This window comes from Ornithodoros turicata, unplaced genomic scaffold (assembly GCF_037126465.1).
Source record: "Ornithodoros turicata isolate Travis unplaced genomic scaffold, ASM3712646v1 ctg00000895.1, whole genome shotgun sequence".
In the NCBI taxonomy this organism is placed as follows: domain Eukaryota; kingdom Metazoa; phylum Arthropoda; class Arachnida; order Ixodida; family Argasidae; genus Ornithodoros; species Ornithodoros turicata.
The window spans coordinates 238,404-261,304 of NW_026999412.1; the positions used below are offsets into that span (position 1 = coordinate 238,404).

General features: G+C 46.1%; 2 protein-coding genes across 9 annotated transcripts in view; one reads left to right on the forward strand and one right to left on the reverse strand.

The window, feature by feature from the left end:
- LOC135375561 (zinc finger protein 883-like) overlaps nt 1-4,077 on the reverse strand; it is a 45,953-nt gene extending 41,876 nt beyond the window's left edge. For 3 of the 6 annotated variants that reach the window (XM_064608237.1, XM_064608232.1, XM_064608238.1), the window contains exons 1-3: nt 3,647-4,077; nt 3,088-3,184; nt 2,756-2,970 (exon numbers count right to left, since the gene is read on the reverse strand). In XM_064608237.1, the coding sequence (XP_064464307.1) occupies nt 2,756-2,768 (13 nt within the window). In that variant the 5' untranslated portion in view covers nt 2,769-2,970; nt 3,088-3,184; nt 3,647-4,077. Of the gene's footprint in view, nt 1-2,755; nt 2,971-3,087; nt 3,185-3,636 lie in introns of all 6 variants that reach the window. The other 3 variants (XM_064608234.1, XM_064608233.1, XM_064608236.1) reach the window with 3 other exon arrangements.
- Nucleotides 4,078-4,518: 441 nt separating this feature from the next.
- LOC135375574 (zinc finger protein 227-like) overlaps nt 4,519-22,901 on the forward strand; it is a 29,177-nt gene continuing 10,794 nt past the window's right edge. The window contains exons 1-5 of one of the 3 annotated variants that reach the window (XM_064608254.1): nt 4,519-4,700; nt 4,820-4,955; nt 8,265-8,323; nt 8,425-8,657; nt 13,138-13,290. In XM_064608254.1, the coding sequence (XP_064464324.1) occupies nt 8,447-8,657; nt 13,138-13,290 (364 nt within the window). In that variant the 5' untranslated portion in view covers nt 4,519-4,700; nt 4,820-4,955; nt 8,265-8,323; nt 8,425-8,446. Of the gene's footprint in view, nt 4,701-4,752; nt 4,956-8,264; nt 8,324-8,424; nt 8,658-13,137; nt 13,291-22,901 lie in introns of those variants that run through there. The other 2 variants (XM_064608253.1, XM_064608255.1) reach the window with 2 other exon arrangements.

The following is a 22,901-nucleotide window of genomic DNA, read 5'->3' on the forward strand; positions in this document are numbered from 1 at the left end:
ACATTCACGGAGCCTCCCGCATAGCCAGGAACGGCGAGATGCCGTAAAGCTCTGCGGACGGAAGTGAAGTGTGCCAGGCGATACCCGTGAGACACCTGAACCGATGGAATAACGAAGGCATCCGATGAACTTACAGGTGCAGAGGACCCCTCGGTTTAGACGGCAGTGTGCTCAGCGTATACGCATAACATCATATCTAAGGTCCTTCTTTTTCTGCTGCGGCAAATCCTGAATTCCGCAGCAGGGAACACTGAATTCTGCACTTTTCCGTGGTAAAAGGCAAATGGAGCTAGTTCGCACAGAAAATACTCTGTTAGCTCTTAGAGTGGAGGAACCCCGTTATAACTCCAAAAACTTTTGTGACTTAGCGTAACGAGATACATTGTACATCCTTCTGAGAGGGAGTGACGTTTGTCAATGACTATCAAATTGTACTTGCTAAGTGACCTCTCTGCATGTACAGAGGTACTTGACAGCTATGGACACCAAAGGAGGGGTCAGCGTTTGCATTCTACTCCAGAATCCCAGAGAGTTGAGGTTAGAGAGAGGAGTTAGAGGGTTGTTCCAGCACACAGATGGGGCCATATCACGGCCTGGTGGCCTTATCACGGCCTGGTGGCCTTATCAGGTTGGCGTATCTACGCAGTAATGCAAGCCGACTGGGTGCAAACAAAGTTCGTTCATCTGGCGCATAAACTGAGTTAAGCACAGAGTTCCTGCAAAATTCTGCGCAAAACCTCATATTCCGCGAATTTTTGCAGAATCGCGGAATCGCAGAAAAAGAAGGGCCTTAATCATATCCAATGACATCTGGCGAAGGACTAACAGTGGCACTTGCTTTATTTTAATGGTGGGCGAGGTTGAGGGCAGTGAGAGAGATCGGGTGGGGGGTCAAAGACACTGTTGGCGGTGATGAGCTACAAGGCGTAAATAGTGACGTGCAGTTTCCCTCGTCCTGGGTACTTCGATTGGTATTTCATTAGCTTCGCCTATGACCATCCGCGTTTCGGCAGCTCTGGGCTATTGCACTGTTGTATTGCGCTACCAGTAAGCAGAACTACATTTACTTTTCAAACCACGACCAAAGAATTTTGCAGAAGCCGCGTGCTTAACTCAGTTTATGCGCAAGATGAACAGACTTTGCTCGCACCGGGTTGGCATGCATTACAGCGTAGATGCGCCAACCGGATAAGGCCACCAGGCCATGATATGACTCCATCTGTGTGCTGGAACAACCCTCCAACTCCTCTCTCTAACCCTCAACTCTCTGAGATTCTGGAGTGGAATGCAAATGCTGACCCCTGCTTTGGTGTCCATAGCTGTCAAGTACCTCTGTGTGACAGTAAACTCTGTACATGCAGAGAGGTCATTTGGCAAGCACAATTTGATAGTCAGTGACAAACGTCACTCCCTCTCAGAAGAAACTACATCGTACCTTGTGATGCTAAGTTACAAAAGTTTTTGGAGTTGTAACTGTGTTCCTCCACACTACGAGCTAACAGAGGGTAATTTCTATCTGAACTAGGGCACTTTGCCTTTACCGCGGAAAAATGCAGAATTCATAGTTCCCTACTGCGGAATTCAGAATTTGCCGCAGCAGAAAAAGAAGGGCTTTAATAGGGCTATACAACTGGCCTACACCATTCCTGCTTCATTAGTCCACGTATAGCGCCTCCTCTCTGAAGAGCAGACGCCGCAGCACGTGCGTGGGGCGCTAGCAACACTCACAAGGACTCAAGGACAATTGTGCTTCAATGTGTTAAAAAAGACGCTGAAAGCATACTTGGTGCATGTCTAGTTTAGCGGCGCCACTCGATTTCAAACTTCTAATCTACATACCTGGACAGAATTTTGCATGGTGCATCTAATCCAAAACAATCAAGCGGCGGTCGGTTCCACGAATTCCTCCAGAGATCAGTTTCCCCGGGAAAGTTTCCGCAGCGGCGACCATGTCATCTCCATGCGCCCATTGTTTACGTATGACAGCTTACGCACACCTCGCACTCTTCCCAGCATGCATTTCGCCTGTTCCCTCTCGCTCGTTGCCAAGAATGCACAATGAAAGCACTAGATCTCGACGGGTATCATTTGTGGTACTCCTACGCATCAGCCATAGTGCTTGGTTTCCCTCACTAAACGAAGTATAGTGAGGTTGGGTTAGGCCAGGTCAGTACATATTACACGCGGGGGGGGGTCCGGTAGCACCCCCCGCAGTTGTTCGAGACTGTGCTGACAGAAGACAGTGCCAATTTTGGCGCGGAGCAATTGCGTGAGAAGGAGGCCGACTGTCGTCCGATAGCGGAGTTGCTGTGCGTCTTAGCAACGAACAGGCGAAAGGAAGAGTGCGAGGTGTGCATAAGCTGTCATACGTAAACAATGGGCGCATGGAGATGACATGGTCGCCGCTGCCGAAACTTTCCTGGGGAAACTGATCTCTGGAGGAATTCGTGGAACCGACCGCCGCTTGATTGTTTTGGATTACGATGCACCATGCAAAATTCTATCCAGGTATGTAGATTAGAAGTTTGAAATCGAGTGGCGCCGCTAAACTAGACATGCACCGCATACCATATTTCGCGGCAGGAGGATGTTGAAACTCGTATGTGGAGAAAAAAGAGGAGCTGGTGGCCAGCTCACCTGCATGGACTTTTACCTTCTTCTTTTAGTTAAGCTAGCGTGGGCACGCTCACTTGTTCGGATTAAAGCGAATGCTTGGACCCGCTTTGAGTCCTTCTGTTCTTCACTGCATACTTACCACACATCCTCATTGAACGGCTGGGTGAAAATTTGCGAAATGCACGATATGGAGACCAATGTGAGGCCTCGTTCGGGGATTTAGAGGCACTTGAACTCTTATTCCGACTTCTTTTACGTCAGAACCGTTTTGTTGCGAACCGGTTACCGCTATTAGTTTTTTCGGTCCTACTCCGGTTTGGGTTCAGCAGTGTCATAAAAATTGTGGTTAGGTTCCTGCAAAAAAAACGGTTCGGGCTCGGTTCGACACCCTGGCAGAAACCCCCTTGATGGCATTTTCAATGGGGTAATGTCGTACAGCTAGACGGGAAAGAAATACGGGAGAAAACTCACTGGTTTCTGCAGCTGTGTTTCTTCATCAACTTCAGCACCAGGTCGCTGTCATCCTCGCTGAAGTAGGGTCTAAGGTCACCACCAGCTGTTTTTCTCACTGGACAATCCCAGAGCACAGATAGTTTGTAATGAAGGGTACAAAACAGTAAAGATATCAACATAGTTGTAGAGCACATACCAAATGGAAGGCGAAAAACATGAAAACAATGCCAGACAAGTTCAGACTGGAAAGTTTTGGGACACAAGAGGTCAAAAGAGGAGCGGGGGAGAGAATTATTGTTCATGGTGCCAGAGGCATAGGGGACCTGACTTTTTGGCTCCAGAGAGAAGAAGGGAGGACTGATTAATTGACCCAACTGTTTTGCAACGTGGACATCCTAGTAGCTTCTCACAGCCACATGTATCCACACGGCATTTGAGGTGTAGCATGCACACGCGCAAGCATTCTCTCAACCTAACATCACCTAATACAATCGTTAAAATGTTAAAAACAATAAGGACGTACTTATACTAGTCTACAAATCTATCATCTACTTTTAGTCTACTTACTAGTACTTACAAATCGAACAGTGTTCCTTCTCCTCGTACCGTGGCGTGCCTCCGATTTGTGTTACAGAACTTTTCAGTTGGTTGCAGGGCTCAGCTATTCGAGTTTCGTTTTTTTTTTTCGCTCCACTTTCCACTCTGATACTCACAGTGTCATTTCACAGAGAACCATTTGTAATGCCTCAAAGCGAATTGACTGGCTCGTGAGTGAAACCTGAAACAACCCGTTCCAAAAGACGATTGAAAGCGTTCTCCCACCCGAAGCTTGCGACGAACTTTGTTATATCTCTTGTCAATATGGCAGACGACAGAACGAAGTTAGTAATTGTGGTAATTGTGCACCGTGTAGTGATGGTGATAGTTCTGACAGCACAATAGCACAAATCAAGCTCCCGTGTCCCGTCTAGTTTTTTTGGCTTGTCTGTCGAGGATGCAAGATGCAAGCTAAACAATGCGGCGTCCCCTAGCGACAAAACAATGCGGAAGAAAGAAAAAAAGGTGCGTACTTTGTAGTTTATTATAAATTATACCACATTTAGCAGTCTCAAATATCAAAGTTTTGGTTCAACCGCCCCAGCGAAATAAACAACGCAAGAGATTTAGATTTACATTCGCCATAGCAGACGACGATAACCGCCATGATCAACACACTTGTTTTGAAAAAATGGCGGGTTTTTTTACATTATATACTTGTTTTGTTGCGTACATGAAAAATAACACAAGCTCAATGACACCGGGAATTAAATTCTTCAAGACGTTACAGAAATAGCAATTTTAATGTTCTCAGGCGTATCATTATTATATTTCATCCCCTTTTTTACTCATGCAACGATATCGACACCACTCCTTCCTCCTTTCTTCAATGGCGGTAAGTAAGCAGGCAAACATGCCCGACGAAAACTTTAGAGCTTCTAGTACGCTTCTAGTAATGGCAAAGTAGCTACGAGTGTCACCTAGAAGGAGCCTTTACTGTTCTCTTGGAGGCAAAAGCAACGTGGAGCTCTGTCAATGGAGATGATATGGGAATCTTCACTGTTGACTGACTGACATGACGCGCGTAAATCAAAGTGTGTTGTGTCGTCCTTTGTTTTTTTTACCGGCGCGTTTTTTTTTTTTTTTTCAATCGCTTTTGAAGTGTAAAGCTACATTCGACTCGTTATTATTATTGATGAGATCTTTTGTTCAGTGCTAGCATACTGCTCCAGGATCGTCTGAGACGAACAACGATTGGGGATATGCACCCGGAACAGAACCTCAAGGGACAGGACACGGACCTCGTGCTCAAGCAAGTATGAAAAACGAGGCTTCATCTTCAGAAATCGGTGAGTACTATATATAGCCGTATGACATCGGCCTGCGGATATAATTAAATGTTGCAACGGGTGTTCTAACTTTTTTGCTAGTATTCAAAACTACAGTGAAGCCAGAATACAGGGTGTTACCCTACAAAAGTCTACCCGTGCCGCCATGCCGTACTCGCCAATAACTCAATGCAGGTGGCACATTGTGCGATACCAGCTCCCGTGGCATAGTGGTTAGAGTGATCGCTTTCCACGCCGAGACTGGGAGGTGACACGGGTTCGAATCCTGTCACCGGCTGTGCTGTCTGAGGTTTTCCCTCGGTTTTCCGAAGACTTTCCAGACGAAGGTCGACACAGTTCCCCTTGAAGTCGGCCCAGGACGCATACTAATCCCCCTGTCCCCCACGCCTTCCTGCTGTCCTCTCTTCATCTGTCCACGTCTATACGCCGCTCATAGCCACAGTTGCTTCGTGGCGCTAACACGAAGTAAAAAAAAAAAAACATTGTGCGATCTTCATATAAAGCTCATAAGGACATTTAATCTTGGTAAATTTCGAAGTGATTGAGCGCCGCAGCACGACGTTATAACTCAAAACGTGCAATTCCCGTAGTCAAAACAGTCAAGATGGCTTTGTTGAGAAGAGCACTTGACATGCTGCTCCCCAGACGACGACGTGTCACATGTCCTGCCAGCCGGATGGAACTGCAGTTTTCATTTCGCTTTCGTGTAACTGTCGTATTTTGTTCAGAAGTAAGCAACGTGAGGAACGAAAAATGCCGACATACTCGGCAGACGACACCCAAAAGGGATGTCGTCTGCTTACTGGAAGGTGCCATCTTTGCTGTTTTGACTATGGGAACCTCACGGTTTGCGCTATAACTTTGCGTGATGGTGCTCAATCACTTTTATATTTACCACAATGGAATGTCCTTATGAGTTTTATACGCGGGCAACACATTATACCGCCTGCATTGAGTAATTGGCTAGCACGGCATGCCGGCGCGGGTAGGCTTTTATAGGGTAACACCCTGTACATGTACCCTTGAAAGGAAAGCTATCAGGACTGGTTTTCTTTGTGTGAATATATAAGCGAAAAGAACTGCATCAACATTAAGCTGCGCATGCTAACGTGTTCTCTGGTGTTCTAGTTTTTATAACTCTGCGTAAGAAACACCTTAACAGCTGACCAGAAAAGAACCTTGATTCTCTGAAAAGAATTTGAAGAACTGTCCACATAGGGCAAGGAAAGGTGGTATTAGCTCGGCAACATCACTTTCATGGAAGACTTTGACGATTGTTGTGTAGGCGTTTGCCAGGCTATCTTCCCCAATAGCTACCACTCTCAGTATTCTTGTATTCCTAACTAGTACTACGCATTCCACGGTACCTCTCCAAGCACACACGATCGCAAACTTTTGAAAATATTCTTAAAAAATGCATTACGAGCTAAACGCTAGACAACAGACATGATGCATAATGTAAAACCCCGAGACTAGGGAACACGAAAGGACAGACACAAACACGAAGTCTTCGTGTTTGTGTCTGTCCTTTCGTGTTCCCTAGTCTCGGGGTTTTACATTATGCATCATCTTCACCAGCTCACTTGCTTCCTAGCCATTTTTTCACAGACATGAGATGTGATCATGGAACCAGTGGATGAGGTGGGTAGCATCCGGGGGAATTTAACGGAATCTTTTTCGTTTCCGTTACTGCCTCCGCTTCCATTATGACTAGGGATGGGCCAACGGAATCCTCGAAACCTAGGCAGTCATTCGGGAATTCGAATCCCTCTCACAAAAAACGGCTGATCGATTCTTTTGAATCCGCCAACCGCATTTGCTCTTTGTCTTTTTCTTTGTCATTTTTTTGATATTTGCACATGGGGAGTGCGCCGAAATCCTGATCTGCCAATGGACGTTTTCTTGTTCATCTGTTTATATTGCTTCAGACTGAAACAGATTAGGAAAGAACTCTTACGTTACAAGTGCAAAATTTATGTGGTTTGGCCTTTTGGTTGTTTCCCAGATTTGTGGAAATCTGAGAGTTTATGTAGCTATTTCCCGTAGCGGATGAACAACATGTTATATATAGGGTGCGGCAAGATCCTCAGACACATTTCGAAAAAGCGTTGAAAATCGTATGCATGTCTAATAACAACGAAATCTGGTAAGCTACCGCAGCTTTGGCAGAAGTTTTCAAAAAACTCGAGCCTTCATTTATGCAGCCAACATGTTTCGAGATACGAGTGGAAGAATATCGGAGCCCATGCATTTTGAATGCCATACACCGCTGCCGCTAGGCTTAGCGCGGGAGCAGTTCTCCCCGTTCCATGCTGCACCGGTGCGCACAGTGCGTAGCACACGGTACGGTGTGGAACGGAGAGCTGCTTCCGTGCTAAGCCTAGCGGCAGCGATATATGGTATTCAGAATGCACGGGCTCCGATATTCTTCGACTCGTTTCTCGTAACGCGGTTGCCGTATCAATTAAAGTTTGTACTTTCTGAAAACTTCTCACAAAACTAAGGTGATTTAGCAAATTTTGTTGTTATTAGACATGCATGCGATTTTTCATGAATTTTCGAAATGTGTCCAAAGATCTTGCCGCACCCTGTAAATTACACTTAAGAAGGAGTATATGGATATTTTTTTCCCCTGAAAGTGAACTATTATTCAGTTAGTTTTTCATTAAACAAAAATACTGAATTCTGCTTGAAAACGTTCTTTAGTAGAAGTACATTTTATACAATTTTTAAAGAAAGGATTCGAGATTCCATAAGCTTTGTGGATTCGATTCCTTGGATTCCTATTCACAACCGTTCTTTTTCTTTTCGTTTCAGTGCGTACCCACGTCCTTGTTTTTTTTTTTTTTTTTTTTTTTGTCCTTCTTATTCTTTTACTGAGCTGTGAGGCCGTGACAAAACTTAATATCTCTGCATACGGGTTGTTTATTTTTAGCCTTTATAGAATTTTCATAACAAAACTATGAGGTCAGTTCAGATGTTGTTTTCTGCAGCCGAGTTCTACAGCCAGGCGGACATGCTGTAGAAGAGAGTTCGCAATTTCAAGCTGACTAATTACCTAAAATTACAATTCCTGAAAAGCGCATGCGTTACAGCTTCCATCCATGAGATTTGATATTCAATTGAGTTAGAAGCACAGCGACCTGGGAATAATCTGACCGGAGCGGTGAGTAAAAAGGGGATAGAAAATGTTTGCGCAGTTTATGGTTGATCCGCTGATGCTGGGAGTAACCTGGATGAATTTGTAGTTGTCTCGGGGTTAGCTTTTAACAAGCACTGCGCTTCTTTCTTATTATACAATCTCTACAGGGCATGTCTTCTGTCTTGACTGGGAACCCTTGAAGACAGGTCTGGCCCTCTGACAAACAGTGAGTTGGCGCTTTAATTGATACACGCATTTGTTTGAGCCTGCAGCAACTGTTCACTTCCGGAGCCAATTTTCTCTTTCTCATAATTTACATGGGACAAGGACAGCCAACAGTTTACTCCCCATGAAGGAAGTGGCAAGACATACTCGTGTCTCCGAGTTGTTACGTATCAACCCCTCGGATTCTCAACTTCAAGAAATGCAGCTCTCCCCAGAGTTCACTGGTCAGCTCGTGAGAGTGAAATCGGAACCACCTGATGTTGCGTGCCTGCCAGAAGAGGGCCAGGTACAGCAACAGCAGTGCAATGCATCCTCACCAGGAGGTGATGCTGATGGTAAAATCCTTGTATAAACTATACGCTCAAGGTGGTAAGATCTTGTAGACATGCCATTCAGAAAACTGGCCACGATGGCTCAGTTTGTACCGTGTTCACTTACTGATCCCAAGATTGCGGGTTCAAACCCAGGCGAGGACACCAGCAGCTTGATGGCGGAGTACAAGTTGCTCAGGCACCCATACAACAGTCGATCCATGAGAAACATGCAACATGGTTAAGGGGTTTCCCATAGATCGACGGGTCAGTGGCCTCGGGGGGGGGAGGCCGGGCATATGCGAAAGAATACTGGAGATAAAATGGTGATCAGGTACGCCACACTGTTGCATGGCTGTACGCTGAAATACCTAAAACCTTCAAAATAAAGCATTAAAAAATCAACGCTTAAAATTTCACCCTTTCAGAATCCATTGTTTGAAATAAACTGCTTAAAAATATGTGCTTTCGAAATAAACTTGGTTAAAATAAATCATGCTTAGGTGTAGGAAGGTGATGTTCCGTATCATAGTTTATGGGCCACGCGATGTTCTTTTTTGGCATAGCATGCTATTATGAAGTTATGTGCTGATGTTTGTACAGGTGTCAATTACATTTCTTCGCGTAACAACTTTGGATTTCAAAATATCCAGTCTTAAAGCGATGACGACGGTGCACGTGTGAATATGAGGCACCCGCTCTTGACCCTTGAGACAGCCGAGCTGTGCACTAGGCTAACAGGCGTAGGTAGGATGGTGAAGAGAACGTGGCTATCCGTTACATGTAGCAATTTGGTGCATTCATATTGAATTTGAGCCAAAAAAAAAGCCAGTGCCAAGCCCCAGTACCTACCATAATTTCACGCGTATTAGTCTCTGCTTATCCGCAATTTTTTTTTTCTCATGGACGCTCTGCGGCTCATCTAGTGACTATCTTTGCCTGGTATTTTCCCCATATGCCGGTTTTAACGAAAGGGCCGACAGTGCCTCTGTAACGGCACCTGCCCTGCCGACGCACGAACAATGCGTAAGAGGGACGGGTCCACATTCGAGTAGATTGTTCTTCCTGGTGCATTCCCCCAAAGCAGTTTTAATGAACTGACCCATCAGTCCACTAAAGAGCGCCCAACAAGGGCACAGTCCGATCTTGCTAGAACTCTAGAGCTGACCCCGGAGTATTGACCACAGGGTTTATGGCCTTCTCTGTCATGTCCTTTGTCGCACAAATCAGTCGGCTCGTATTGCACGCGGCTTATCTGCCAGAAAATTTTAAAACCATTCCTAAAAATGCGTCCTGCGGCTTATCTGAGGTGCGGCTTATACGCGTGAAATTACGGTACTCTGTAACGAGCGACGGAACCGTCACTGAGAAGCGCATGCGAGACATTGTGCCTTGCTTCGGACCTTGGACCACGTCGAGAAAAGAAAGGCCAAGAAAGCGTGCACACATGCAGAAAAGAAAAAGATAAAAGAGAGAGGACGTAGAGCCGTCCAGGATGCACAACCAAAAAAAACTTGCCACCTGCCGAAGCAGACAACATCGCCCCTCTAAGTTGGCAACACGGGTCACTGTAGACAGACGACCTACTTTCGGTGGAGCGAGATCCTCGGTCACACTTCTTGCCCTGGCCATGCTGCACGTGTGCATGGCACCAGCAAAGCTGCATTGCTTATTTATAAGGGTTCGAGAGGAAGCTCTATCTATGGCCCACTCGTAACCCGATGATGCAAACTACATTCCCAAATGCTAGTCGCATTGAACCTCTATATAGTAACATGAAAGTTTGAGGGCAAAAGTAAACTAATCTGCAATGTGGACACCGCTGCAAGATGGTGCTTCGTTTTTATCTGTTTCTGTATCGTGTTTTTTGTTTGTTTGTTGTTTTTACGTGTAGGACCACGTCGTACCTTCAGCCTCAAGCGGCTTTAACTCAAAGAACAACTGAATCCAGCTCCTCTTCTTCTCCGCATAAGGCGCATCTTGCTCTCGGTTGTAAACTTGCCTCTTGTAGTCATGTAGAAGCCGCTCTTCTCGATTGTTATCACTACTTAAGAAATCAACGTCGCAGAACGAACGTTTGAAGTTCAGTCGGAATGCATTTGGTATACCTCAAATCATCTTTCTTCTCCATGTGATTTCGCGCTGGCTGATACTTGGTCCGGCTCTTGATCCAACTGTTTCCAGCGCTGAAAGCAGTATTTCTGTCTGACAGGAAGTCTCTATCCTGTGCTATATAATTGTCTGGCACTGTCCTTGAATGAAGTTCATGAAGGTTCTGCTGCACATGCTTTTCTCGCAAATGGAAAACCTAATAGAAATGATCCTGCATTGTTGTTGTTCTTGTTTTCTTTTGCGTGCAGAAACTTACTGAGAGAAGTCCAGTGTGGCATTGAGGCCCGTTGACTTAAACCTGTCCAAAAAATGGAAAGAAAGCATAGTGAGAGAACCAATGCTCCAGGCCTCTGTTTCAGGGCAAACGATATTGGCTTCTAACAGCATTGTACACTTTTAGAGATTTTAGTCCGGGTTCTGTAAGGACGCCTATATACCACTCCTGGGTGGCACCAGTAGAACCACCAATGTTCTTCTCTTTGCAACAAAATTAGGGCTCTGTGCGCTCTGCTCCAAAAGCAGCAAAACCTGCTACAAAACTACATTTTTCCTGCTACAAGAGCTGCTACGAACAGCAGTTTGTCAGTTCCATCACTGGAAGTCTTGTGACCATTTGCATTTGTGACAAGTTTTGCATTTCGGGCAGCGAAAGATAAGGAAAACAGTCACAACCCCCATTTACGGTATTGTTCTTGCGTATAAAACTGAGTTATTCACATTCTTTTTGCGGTTTCAGTGCTGCAGATACAGAAATCAATTTGTAGCCCCATGCCAATATGGCAGTTTTTGTGCCTAAATGAGGATTTTTACCTAACACGAGCTTTTCTTTTTGCCTAAAAATCCGGGCTCTACTCTATATTTAGGGCCTGACTTTTTCGGGTTTTATTTTTGGCCAAATTCGGGGGGTAAATATCGGGTGATATTTTTCATTTGAAAATTCGGGTGTATTCGGGTTAAATCCCGTTACGGCATGTTCTGTCGTCAGGAATTCGGGTGTATTCGGGTGATCTTTTTGTTTAATAAAAATTTGTCTTAACATGGAACTAATGTTTAGCAATGTTATCAAACATTACCTTAATGCACGCTTATGAGTGTGCCACGCGACCCGGATGTTTTCGGGTAGATTCGGGTTAAACCCGAATTTTTCAGATTTCGTTCGGGGGGTAAATATCGGGCGGATACGGGTTTAACCCTAAAAAGTCAGGCCCTATCTATATTGTAGTCTTACGATATAAAGGTACAAAATTTTGTTATTTTTGTAATAATAGTAGTATGACACATGTTTGTAAGGCAGGGCTCACACAGGCCAGCTTCAGAGCTGGTGCCAGTGAGTCGGGACCATCAACTGTGGTTAGTGGAGATCGATCACTGAGGAAAAACTTCAAAAGTTGGGTGTGCCAATCGACCAATCACCATGAGGAGCAATGCCATGTGACTCCCATTGGTGTGATGTGATTTCGTTTGCGCCGAACTACCGGGCGTGGGTTCAACTCATGCAGGTATAGCTGAGAGGTGATTTCTTTTTTTTTTTTTCCCACTAATGCCAAATAAAACATATCTGTAGGCATTCTCTTAAAGGGGTACTAAAATGCAAAAAACAACTTGCTCTCAAATGAAAGTCTGTGTTTTAGGTTAGTATAATGCAGGCAAAATTAGTTCACACAGTGCTACTGTTGAGAAGAATAACACATTGAAAGCAGAACCTTCTTTGGCGGCAACGAATGGGATCCCCGGGAGGCAAAGATTGGCGGCATCCAACGAGACAGCAGGAGAAGAGCATGCATACCTATCGTGGCCACATGGATTTGGAACGGGTCCGATTGTTGTGTTCCGTATATGCACAGCATGATGCGTACTACTTCATGTTTCAATACCAGCTCACTGAATTGTAGCCTACAACAGTTCTCACAGATGTAGCCTACAACAGTTCTCACAGATGCGTGCATGCGCAGCATATGCCTGAAACACAGGTGCACGAGCTGTAGACGACGTTCACAGCTTAGCGCCGAAGCAAGAAAGGGTCCAGTACGATTTCGATTGTAGCTCCGTAATGGAATCAAAGTTCTGAATTATGATAACAAGTACGAAATTTACATAGTGTGCAATGTAATTTGTTGTGAACTTGTTTTTGCAAAAACATCTTTAATAAGCTGAATTAGTTGGTTCGAGTCGAAGCAGAGCTGGCATGTGCGAGTGTGGCCTTAGGAAGATGTCATATATCTGGCACCCCATATAGTCACAAAGTATTGCTAGTTTTGTCGACTGACGCTATTGTATGCGATGTGCACGGATAGGTTACAACAGAGTGTGATTAGCTTCAAAAAGGGCAGACCTAAACCGTCGCACGAGCTTTGCCACGTGGCTTACTTCTCCCTTTTTTGTTTTACTGCAGGAGTGACATATGGGACGTGTCGCATTAAAGAAGAACCTCAAGAGGACTCCTTGAATGAACATCCAATCGTCGAAGTGAAGACGGAGCCTTATAACGTTGCAGTCTTGACAGAGCAGGACCAGATGGGACACAGCTGTGATTCAACATCAGAAGGTAAATACAAAATGGTCGAGGGAATTTATAATCCCAGGCTGTCACACGGGCAGTCTTCAGTAACCATTGAAACCAACAGCCATTCAATGTGTGTGTAGTGCACCGAAGTGTAACCAGTCAGCCGTTGAGAGTTAGGTGCGATTTTATGGAGTTAGATGGGCGATGCTCTTTGAAAAGCTCATGCGTTGGTGGCGCTGCGCATGTTTCCAGTGGCCATTGCCTACAGTGGTAAGTCAAGACTGCCTGTATGACAGGGATACTGGTTAACACCAAACCGCATGGCATCATACGGACAAGAAACAGGGATGCAACGGAGACACCTTCAGTGTTCAACGAAGACACATTTATTGTTACGTTTATTACTATTGCGTTGATTACTTATTACAATTACGATCCTTGAGATAACGGTACCTCCAATATTAAGATCAAATTACTGGTTCCTGTCATCTCACCCGTTGGAGCACATGTGAAAGTGACATCAATATAACGATAGCGTGAAAGGGTCTGTCTGTGTATACAGTCAACCCTCGATTTATGAATTCCCTCGTTTTATGATTAGGAGCACAAGGAACCAAACTTTTTACCTGAGTTTTTCCCTCGTTTTATGAACCTCGATATCCGAATAATGAATGGAATTTCTGGGAACGAACTAGGAGTTGCCCAGCGTTTTTGCTCTCAATTTATGAACGGATCGTTCCGAGGTCAACAGAAACCTTCAAAGGGCCCTCAGTTTTTTTTTTTTTGTTTTTTTTTTATTGGGGGGGGGGGGGGTAAAAATTGGGTGCTATATCAAGGGCTGCAAAACAGGGTAAAATCGGGTGAAATAGTGTGCGTGAGCATGTTTTCAGGTTTAAAAAAAAGGAAGGACGACAGAAAGGCTGCTTAATGTGCCAACGGAATACAAGATGAATGTTTATTACTGATTAGCTGAAATATCCGCCACATGTTCAACAGAAATACATACTCTGATGAATTGTGGTGTCACTTGGGCTTGCGGTAACTCCCACTGACGTAAAGCATGAGCTGCATACTTAACAAAGTATTGCCCATTGCTGAACGATCGGGGCGCTGCAGGTAGCGTAATTTCGAAAAACTCCTTTCTACGTCACAGCTGCCCGTGGGCATGCACAGGAGGGCAAGTGCTGCCTTTGAAAGGGAGCTGTATTGTTCCTGAACAGCATCCCAGTACTGAATGATTTGAAGGTGCGAGTTCGCAGGGGGTGGCTCTTGCATGTACATATCAAATTGCTGCCTCAGCTCGTCATTGATATCTGTTGCAAGCGAAAAAAAGTCCTTGTAAGTGTTGAAGTCAGGATTACAGATGATATTTTTGTGCGGGTCAAGCACTTGGCTTTTCTCCCAGATGTCCGTTTGATCTAGGGCAGGACCTTCTTCCCCACTTTTCTATTAGTTTCTGCGAGAATGCCTTGCAGGCTTTCTTGGCCTCAGTGGACACCTCTCTTGGCACAAGGAGAGCCTTTGATGTCTGGCTTGATCCACTAGTCTCCTGTATGCTTCTAAATACCTCTGGCAACTTCACACTAGACAGATACAGTCGAACCTCGTTAAAACGAAGTCGGTTATAGCGAATTTTCGGTTATTACGAAATTTTTTCTTTACTTGGTTGGTCATGCTTTGATTCTATGGGGATTTTTTTTCTACAACGAAGTAATCTCCTCTATTTTCATCGCATCCTCGGTTATTGCGAAGTTTTTGCCCCGAATTTCTTATCGCGGAACGACTCATCCACGAAGATTAGCGCCGCCGCCTACGTGTCACCGATGAGACGAATGACCTCAATGAGCGATCGCGTCCTGGCCTTGCGCTCCGCCAGCATTCTCTCGCTTCCTCCTCGCCACATCTCTACCTCCGCGTCCAGTCCTCCTCCACCCACGTGACCACGCGTGACGTGATTCATTCCCTTCTGGCAGTGTGTGGTGTGGACAACGTGGGTACACCTTCGGCTGGTACCATATCTCGCGAACGGAAAGCGTTGTCTTTGGAAATGAAAATGCGATTGAGATGTTGTTCGGGGAGTGGAACGACGTCACGCACACCACAATCCGAAACTGCTTTGCGAAGGGAGGGTTCGCGGCCATCGCGGAGGAAGTTTACACGGAGGCGACATCGGTAACAAACGAGGCAAGGCACCAAGTGGAAGCCAGCGTGTAGAAGCGTCTGCAAATGGTGAAGCAGGTGCGATTTTGTGTCGGCCGACGACGAGCTCGTGGTGGCAGCTGAACTATCAGACAGTGACATAATCGCTGCCGTCACCCCGCAAAACACGATTGTTGGAGCTGACGCAATCAGTGATGACGACTGCGGTGACAGCGAAACGAAGGCACGGAGAACTCTCGCGTAACCAGTGCCGAGGCGCTTAGCATGGTGCAAACATTCCTCTTGGAACATCCGACGGCGTCAGAAGCACATGTTTGCAACGGATTTCGTTGTCTCGATAAGGTGAGCGACATCGTCGTGCGCAATGCTATCGCGACGAGGCAACAAGTGATTACAGATTTTTTCAAATAAATATGCTTTTTTGAGTGCTCATTTTGTGTTGTAGCCTGATTGTATCATACCACAACGTGGTGCATGCACTTGTTAGCAGCTTAGTGGCAATCTCCTACAATTTATGGAGGTATTCTTTTAGTACGAATTTCGGATACAACGAACAAATTCGGGGTTCCCGTGAGACTTCGCTATAACGAGGTTCGACTGTAGTTATACTCAGGGAGCAGCAATTTTCCGCTTTCGAGGTTGCGCTGGATTTCAATGATGGGCCGAAGGCACTCTAGGAGCAACACAGCCTTTGCATACAGTAATGCCTTGCGGCCATTGAGAAGGTCTACAATGTCCCTTGCCTTGTTGTTTGATTCAGCATGTTGCTCCTCAACTTCTGAGAGGCAGTCCCAAAATTCAACTGTTGTTTCTAAGCATGAGAAGAAACTCCCCCATCGGTGAGACAGCACTGCTGCTGGGCGCTTAACGTTAGCCGGTTCCACGCCATTTGCCACACAGAGAGCATAGTATTCACTGAGTAACTTATTTGCGTGTTTGAACACCGCGCCAAACTTGGTGACAACCTTCCTCACATCGCTGACTGAGTCTGATGACAAAGCATGGTTGACAGTTACATGAAGAAGATGTGGCACATCGCGGACAGTTTTCACCACCTCAGACGCACGAATGTCCTTTACTAGGGGTGTGCGAATCCGAATATTTCAAGTCGAATCGAATATCGAATCGAATGGGGAAAAAAATTCTGAATACCGAATGGAATGTCGAATATTTGCGCAAAATTTACAATATGCGACTTTCGCACTAAAAGTTTCCATTTTGTAGCCCATGGCCTTAGTGTAATTTTTCTGGCATTAACTGTCACAAGAGAGACATCCAATTCTTCTGTTTAAAGCCCCTACTCTTTAATTTTACATGAGAGTGCTTCCTGCTTTTCAGGTGAGCCTACACTTACTGGAGTACTGGAGCGGTTACCTTCATTTCAAAATTTTATGTCAGGCAGTAGCATGTTATACGGATGAGGCTGTAATTGTTTCAGACAACCACAGGCCATTTGTGAAACAAACGAATTGGCATCCTGCCTCAATTTTGCCATGAACACCCTTTAGTTTCTTTGCACTCGTCCTAGGAAGTTGCACTACTGAAATTTTAGATGTAAAGGACATCTTTAAGACACCCTTCTTGTTCATGGGCTGTAGTCATTATTCAAGAGTCCTAACTTTTTTAAAGGCAACCTCACAGACATCAAATCAAAGTCCCTCATCGGCACTGCTAAACTGCATGTGGGAGGGGCGCCGCCCCTTCCACATAAAATGTCTACAAAACTAACTTTGGATAACGTTATCTTAAACTAAACACCGTCCAGCCTGTGTTGGTCCTGCAGCAAGGGCAATTTCGTAAAGGAGGCTTCACCTCATACACAGAAGCATCAGGTGAAGCCCACTTTCGGGTTGTGTCGTTCATATTCGTGGAATAGTCGAATATTCGAAAAATCGAATATTGAATATTCGATTCGCGAATCGAATAGTTCGAGCGTTTGATATTCGATTCGATTCGAGAATTCGAATATTCGCACACCCCTATCCTTTACCATTTCGTATACCAGTATACCAGTCCTTTACGTATTTTGCTGAGTCGCTAGACACAGCTATTACATCATGCCAAGTCTTGCCAACTTTCCTCACAGCGTCTGTCACGACGAGGGCCGAGTGTGAAGCTATTTCATGCATTGACACGCGTTACATCAATGAGAAAAATCTCTTTCTGCTTTCGGTTGTGGCTGTAGAAACACACCAGTGTGTTTACTGTCAACACACCTGTCACCTCGGGCGATTCATCTATGATGACAGAGACTTTCGAGTCACCTATGTCCTCCCTGATATCCTCCATGTGCTCTTTGAACACTTCGGTGCGCGTCACACCGGGCATTGTTTTCGCTGCGGGGCAGTAGGTTCTGATGAAGTCTCCCATAGATCCTTTTGCTTGCTCGAGACTGAACCCGCTCTCGCAGGGTGCCTTTACGCAAGCATGGATGGCACCTTCTGCCGTCTTTTCACGCTCTCGTTGACGATAGGGTGAACGAAACATTGTTGGGTGCTGCCTCTCTTCCTTTAATTTCACGTGTCTTGCGGACGCAAGGTGCTCGCGGTTGCGGTCGTAGGGCTTCTTCGCTGTCACCATTTCCATCACACCAGTGTCAGCTCGTCTTCCCCACCTTTTCGCTTTTTCACCACTACTTCGAGGTCATCGTGCTCGGCAGCCCAAGACTGCAGCGATTTCCGTTTGCGTCCCATTGCTCACAACATAAATCAAAACCATCGGTGCGTCTCATCCACAACTGCGGGCGGGTAAATCTCCAAGAGGCGCGTGCGCAGCCAGCCTTTGATTGGACGGTGGCAGTAGCTTTGTACACAGTGCATGAGATGACGCCACAGTAGCAGTCGAGATGAGTCATTCAGCGCGGACGCGGTGGTTCCGGCGGTGCCTGCCGGCTGGCCGGGCCTCGAGATTCGCAGCATGGAACGCTGTGCCCGCACTTTGGGAAATCGGATTTCCGGGTTTTTCCGGGTTTAGCCCGAACTGTAAGTCATTCAAATCGGGGTGTAAATTCGGGCTTTACCAGGTTTACCCGAAAACCGAGAACCCTAATTATTCTACTTATGAATGACGCCGGAACGGAAGAAACTTTTTCCAGGTATTGCACCCTCGGTTCTTAAACCCTGGAAATCCGGACAACAAACGGGTTTTTCAGGGACACATTAGGGCGACCAAGTGTTCCTGACCTGAATTTATGAATAAGTAGACCCTGATGTTTTAGAATTAAACCCGATTTTTCCCCGAATTTGCACCCCGAATTGAGGTTCACCTATCTAGGGTTAAACCGGATTTCTACTTGCAAAACTGCACCTAGGCTAGGCACCTCAAGGCATCGACATACTAGTTTCTCACAAAATATGAGACTGCCCCTTACTTCTGGAACTCTGGATAAACGGTACAGTGAACGTTTATTCTACAGTAATGCCCGATTTCTCCCTGAACTTAGTCTGATGGTAATTTTTCTGCCCGAATTTGCATGAATTTTCGACATCAATTTATTGACCCGATTTCTACCCCCCGAATTTGGAAAAATATAAAACCCGAAAACTTCAGGGTCTATGAATAAGGTGGCCGCAGGTTAGGAGGAGAGCTGAGCATACCAGTCTGAGCATCTGAGTTAGTCTGAGCATACCAGTGACGTGGTCCCAGTCCATGTCAGCTATTGTGCTAGCTATATGTTACATTATAAACGCAATCCCAACTGTCAAGTACTGCTCGATAGTACTCACCTAACGGAATTTTCGATTTATGAATCCCTCGATTTCTGAACAGTTTTTCAGGAAACCGAGGGTGTTCATAAATCGAGGGTTGATTGTATATCGATCAGAGTTTTCCCAAGGGACGCAGGCTATCCTGAGTCCCTCGGGATCCTTGTCCTCGTTCATCATCGTACGCATCGTCATCACGCGTCTGTGCATGACTGCCTGGTCATGATAGGGCTCGATAGAAGTAGAGGAGGATGTTCCCTCTCCACATTGTGTTATCCCTCTTAAGCTCTTTGTTTTGTATTTTCTGGTTCGCTCTGTGCTACAATGGCGTCTGTGGTTCCCGAATGTGTTTTGCCGAGGAAAAGAATGCGGATCGACCTGAAGTTGCATGTGCTCTGAGGACTTCCCAAACCTGAGTTGGCAGACGGTTGCGTGTCTCCACCGAAACGCGCGTCAACGGATTGTTCGCAGTTGAGGTGCGTCCTTCTGGACAGTGGAGTTCCGATAGTGAGAATGCTGATGTCTATGGTATTGGATGACGAGTACTGGACGAAGTTGTCAATCACAAAGGATGCGTGGGATGGAGAGCCTCACATGAAAACACTGGGTATGTTGTCCTTGGGGGGGAAAGCTTTCGGCTCACATCCAGCTTTAGAGCTGGGTAAAATGCCTTTGCACTTGCGTACCTGCCAACTCTCCCGATTCATCCGGAAGACTCCCGGATTCGGACCGGTTTGTACGATTGTACGACTGAGAAGCAAATCTCCGAGAAAATGCAGTTTCCCGCTCTATATCTCAAACACCTGCTTATTCTCTGGGCACACAGGCAAAAACGTCAATCCAATACCAGCCCAATTGCCATCGGCACCACTGCCGCTTCCTGGAGCCTCTGTGTTACGGAGTTCAGCAGTTCTGGTCATGGTTCTAGTACTTATAATTTCCGGGCATTTCCTCCATGTTTTCAGGCGACAAAGGTGCCTTTGCACTCTTTCCACCTTGCGTATTGCATATCACGGCTCAGTGTAAACGCAACAAGTAACATGTGTTTCTGAAGCAATACACAGATGAATTGAGACGCGTAATCGCGTCCAGGAAGGCCACCATGTGTTCTGGACAGTTCACGGTTGCGACCAGAGTTTGAGGTAACTCGTTACAAGTAACTCGTTACTGTAACTAAGTTCCTTCTTTTGGTAACTTGTAACATAACTCGGTACTTTTGCGCCGTGGTAACTTTCAGAGGAACTCGTTCCTTTTTTTGGTAACTTTGCCAAAGTAACTTAAGTTAAGTTCCAAGTTACTTTTAACTCGCTTTTCACTCACGTCCACACATTTTCTTGCTTTCTCTCCGGTTCCTTCATGGCATATTTTGCCATAAAACGTGATATTCAATGAGTGACAGTATTTTATTCAGGAACTAAGAACTGCTACCATTGAAATAAAGCTGAACCATTGTGCGCCTAAAGGGGGTAAGATGCAACGCGTTCGAATAAACCTCTACCAGAGGAACGTCATCATGACATATTGGGTAGACAGACTGAAACCGAAACAAAGCGGAAGGACGGCTGGGTTCCACGAACGGGCACTTGTTCGCTGTCTACCATTGAAAGAAAAGGAGGACCGAGGGTCTCGTCCATTCAAGGGGTCATGTCGTAATCCCCTGAAGACTGTGGCTTTCGGGCGCGACCTTGTCCACCTCTAGCTTCGAGCATAGTTCTACCAAATTTTGGCGCTGTCGAACACTATGACGTCATTTATTTTCAAACAGGGAGAGGTCTATTGTTGGGCATAAAGGAAAACGATCTAACCGTGTTGCAGTCCTCCGCAGGCAACTGAAGGTCTAACTCAACTGCTCGCGCGCTGCACCTGCGTAATGCTATTTTGTGTCCGGAGTAACTTGGAAGTAACTCGTTCTTTTTGTTAAGTAACTCAGTAACTGAGAGTTAGATTTCATGATGAAGAACTTCGTTATTAACTTAGTTACATTTAGCACGCGGTAACTTAACTTGTAACGAGTTCTTTTTGACGGGTAACTTCTCAATCTATGGTTGCGACACCAGCATTCCGCGTGGAGGGTGGACCGACCGACGCTGGAAAGTGCAGCACTTTGCAGCGTTGGGAGTTTGCAGCAGAGGATTGTGCTTTGAACTAAATCTACCGCAGTTGTCGGTGAAATGGGAAACCGCGCACAAGAGCTCATGATATGTGCGCTGAACTGACCACAGCGATGTACAACTGTGAGTGATGGTATTATGCAAGTTACTTTTTTAATGACTCGTCAACTAACTTGTTCAACAACTATTATGGGGAACTCTCCTGGGAAGTCCAGATGGGCTTTCAAATTTCAGACACATTACTAAGTCAGTGCTGAACGAGTAGGTGAGGGCAGGATCCCGTCAGCAAGCCCGTCGAAACACATGCAAACAAAACTTCGTTTGTACAATGGTCATAGGGATGCCTTGCTCGTGTATAAAAATGGGATTTTGCTCCAAGCCTGAGGAAAAAATGAGAAAACTCCAAGAATAGGGTTCCATTCGTTCAGCAATGCAAGCTAGGTTTGTTGGAACACTTTTGAGGCCACTTTGCGTCCTTGGGGATTAGACGCCCGAGCAGCGGGATTAGTGAGTCACGGGACAAAACTGTAACCGCAGCTAACGCACGCGACCTCGGAGAGGGTAGCAGAGAGACGTTTTCCTCTTTCCCCTTTTCTCCTCCACTTCGACACCAGGAGTGCCTACGTGCCTGCTGAGCCGACAGCACACATTGCAGATCGTAGGCACGTGGGTATTCGACTGCACTCGCAACCATGGCGTCCGCGTCGTCGGGAAGTCAGCTGAAGAGAAAAGCTATCAGCCTCGAGATGAAGCACAGCATCCTCGACGGCCATCGTTCCGGTATTCCAGTGAAGACCTTGTATGGTCTTGTATGAAGATCAAAGTATGGTCTTTCGCAGCCGACCGTTTCTACAATCATCAGGAACCGGGACAAGATCCTGCGTCCGTGACACTGGACGGTACGTCCGGGAAACGAAAGAGAATGTGGGGAGCAGCACTCCCGGACGTCGAGGCCGCTCTCTACAAGTGGTTTCTGGAAGTCCGTGGCCGGAATATCCCCGTAAGTGGTGCCGTTCTCACAGCGAAAGCGAAGCAACTGGCCTTTCTAATGTAGCACGAGGGGTTCAGTCCTGGAAACGGTTGGCTGCACCGCTTTAAAGAAAGACACGGCATCCGATTTAAGAAAGTCGTCGGCGAAGCAGCCTCCGCAGGCACCTTGAATATCGACGAGTGGATGGAAATGCACGCTGCGAAAATCGCCTCGTACGACGAACAGGATGTTTTCAACGCAGACGAAACTGCCTAGTTTTTTCAGCTCGTGCCGTCACACACACATGCATTGAGGAACGAGACGTGTGCTGGTGGCAAGCACAGCAAAGTTCAAGTGACGGTCCTACTGTGCTGCAATATGGACGGCAGCGATCGCCAAAAGCTGTTTGTGATCGGCAAGTCAGCGAAACCACGAGACTTCCGAAGCCTGTACAGCCTGCCCGTGCGTTACAGGAGCAACTCAAAAGCATGGATGACGAAGGTGCTGTTCACCGAGTGGCTTGTCGAGCTTGATCAAGAAATGGCAAGGAAAGGCAGGAAGATCCTCCTCCTGCTAGACCACTGCAGCGCACATAGCGTCTTTCCCCGGCTGTCTAACGTGGAGCTACTGTTTCTACCTCCAAACAGCACCTGCAAAACTCAGCCGCTTGACATGGGAATCATTGCAAACTTTAAGGTTTGCTACAAG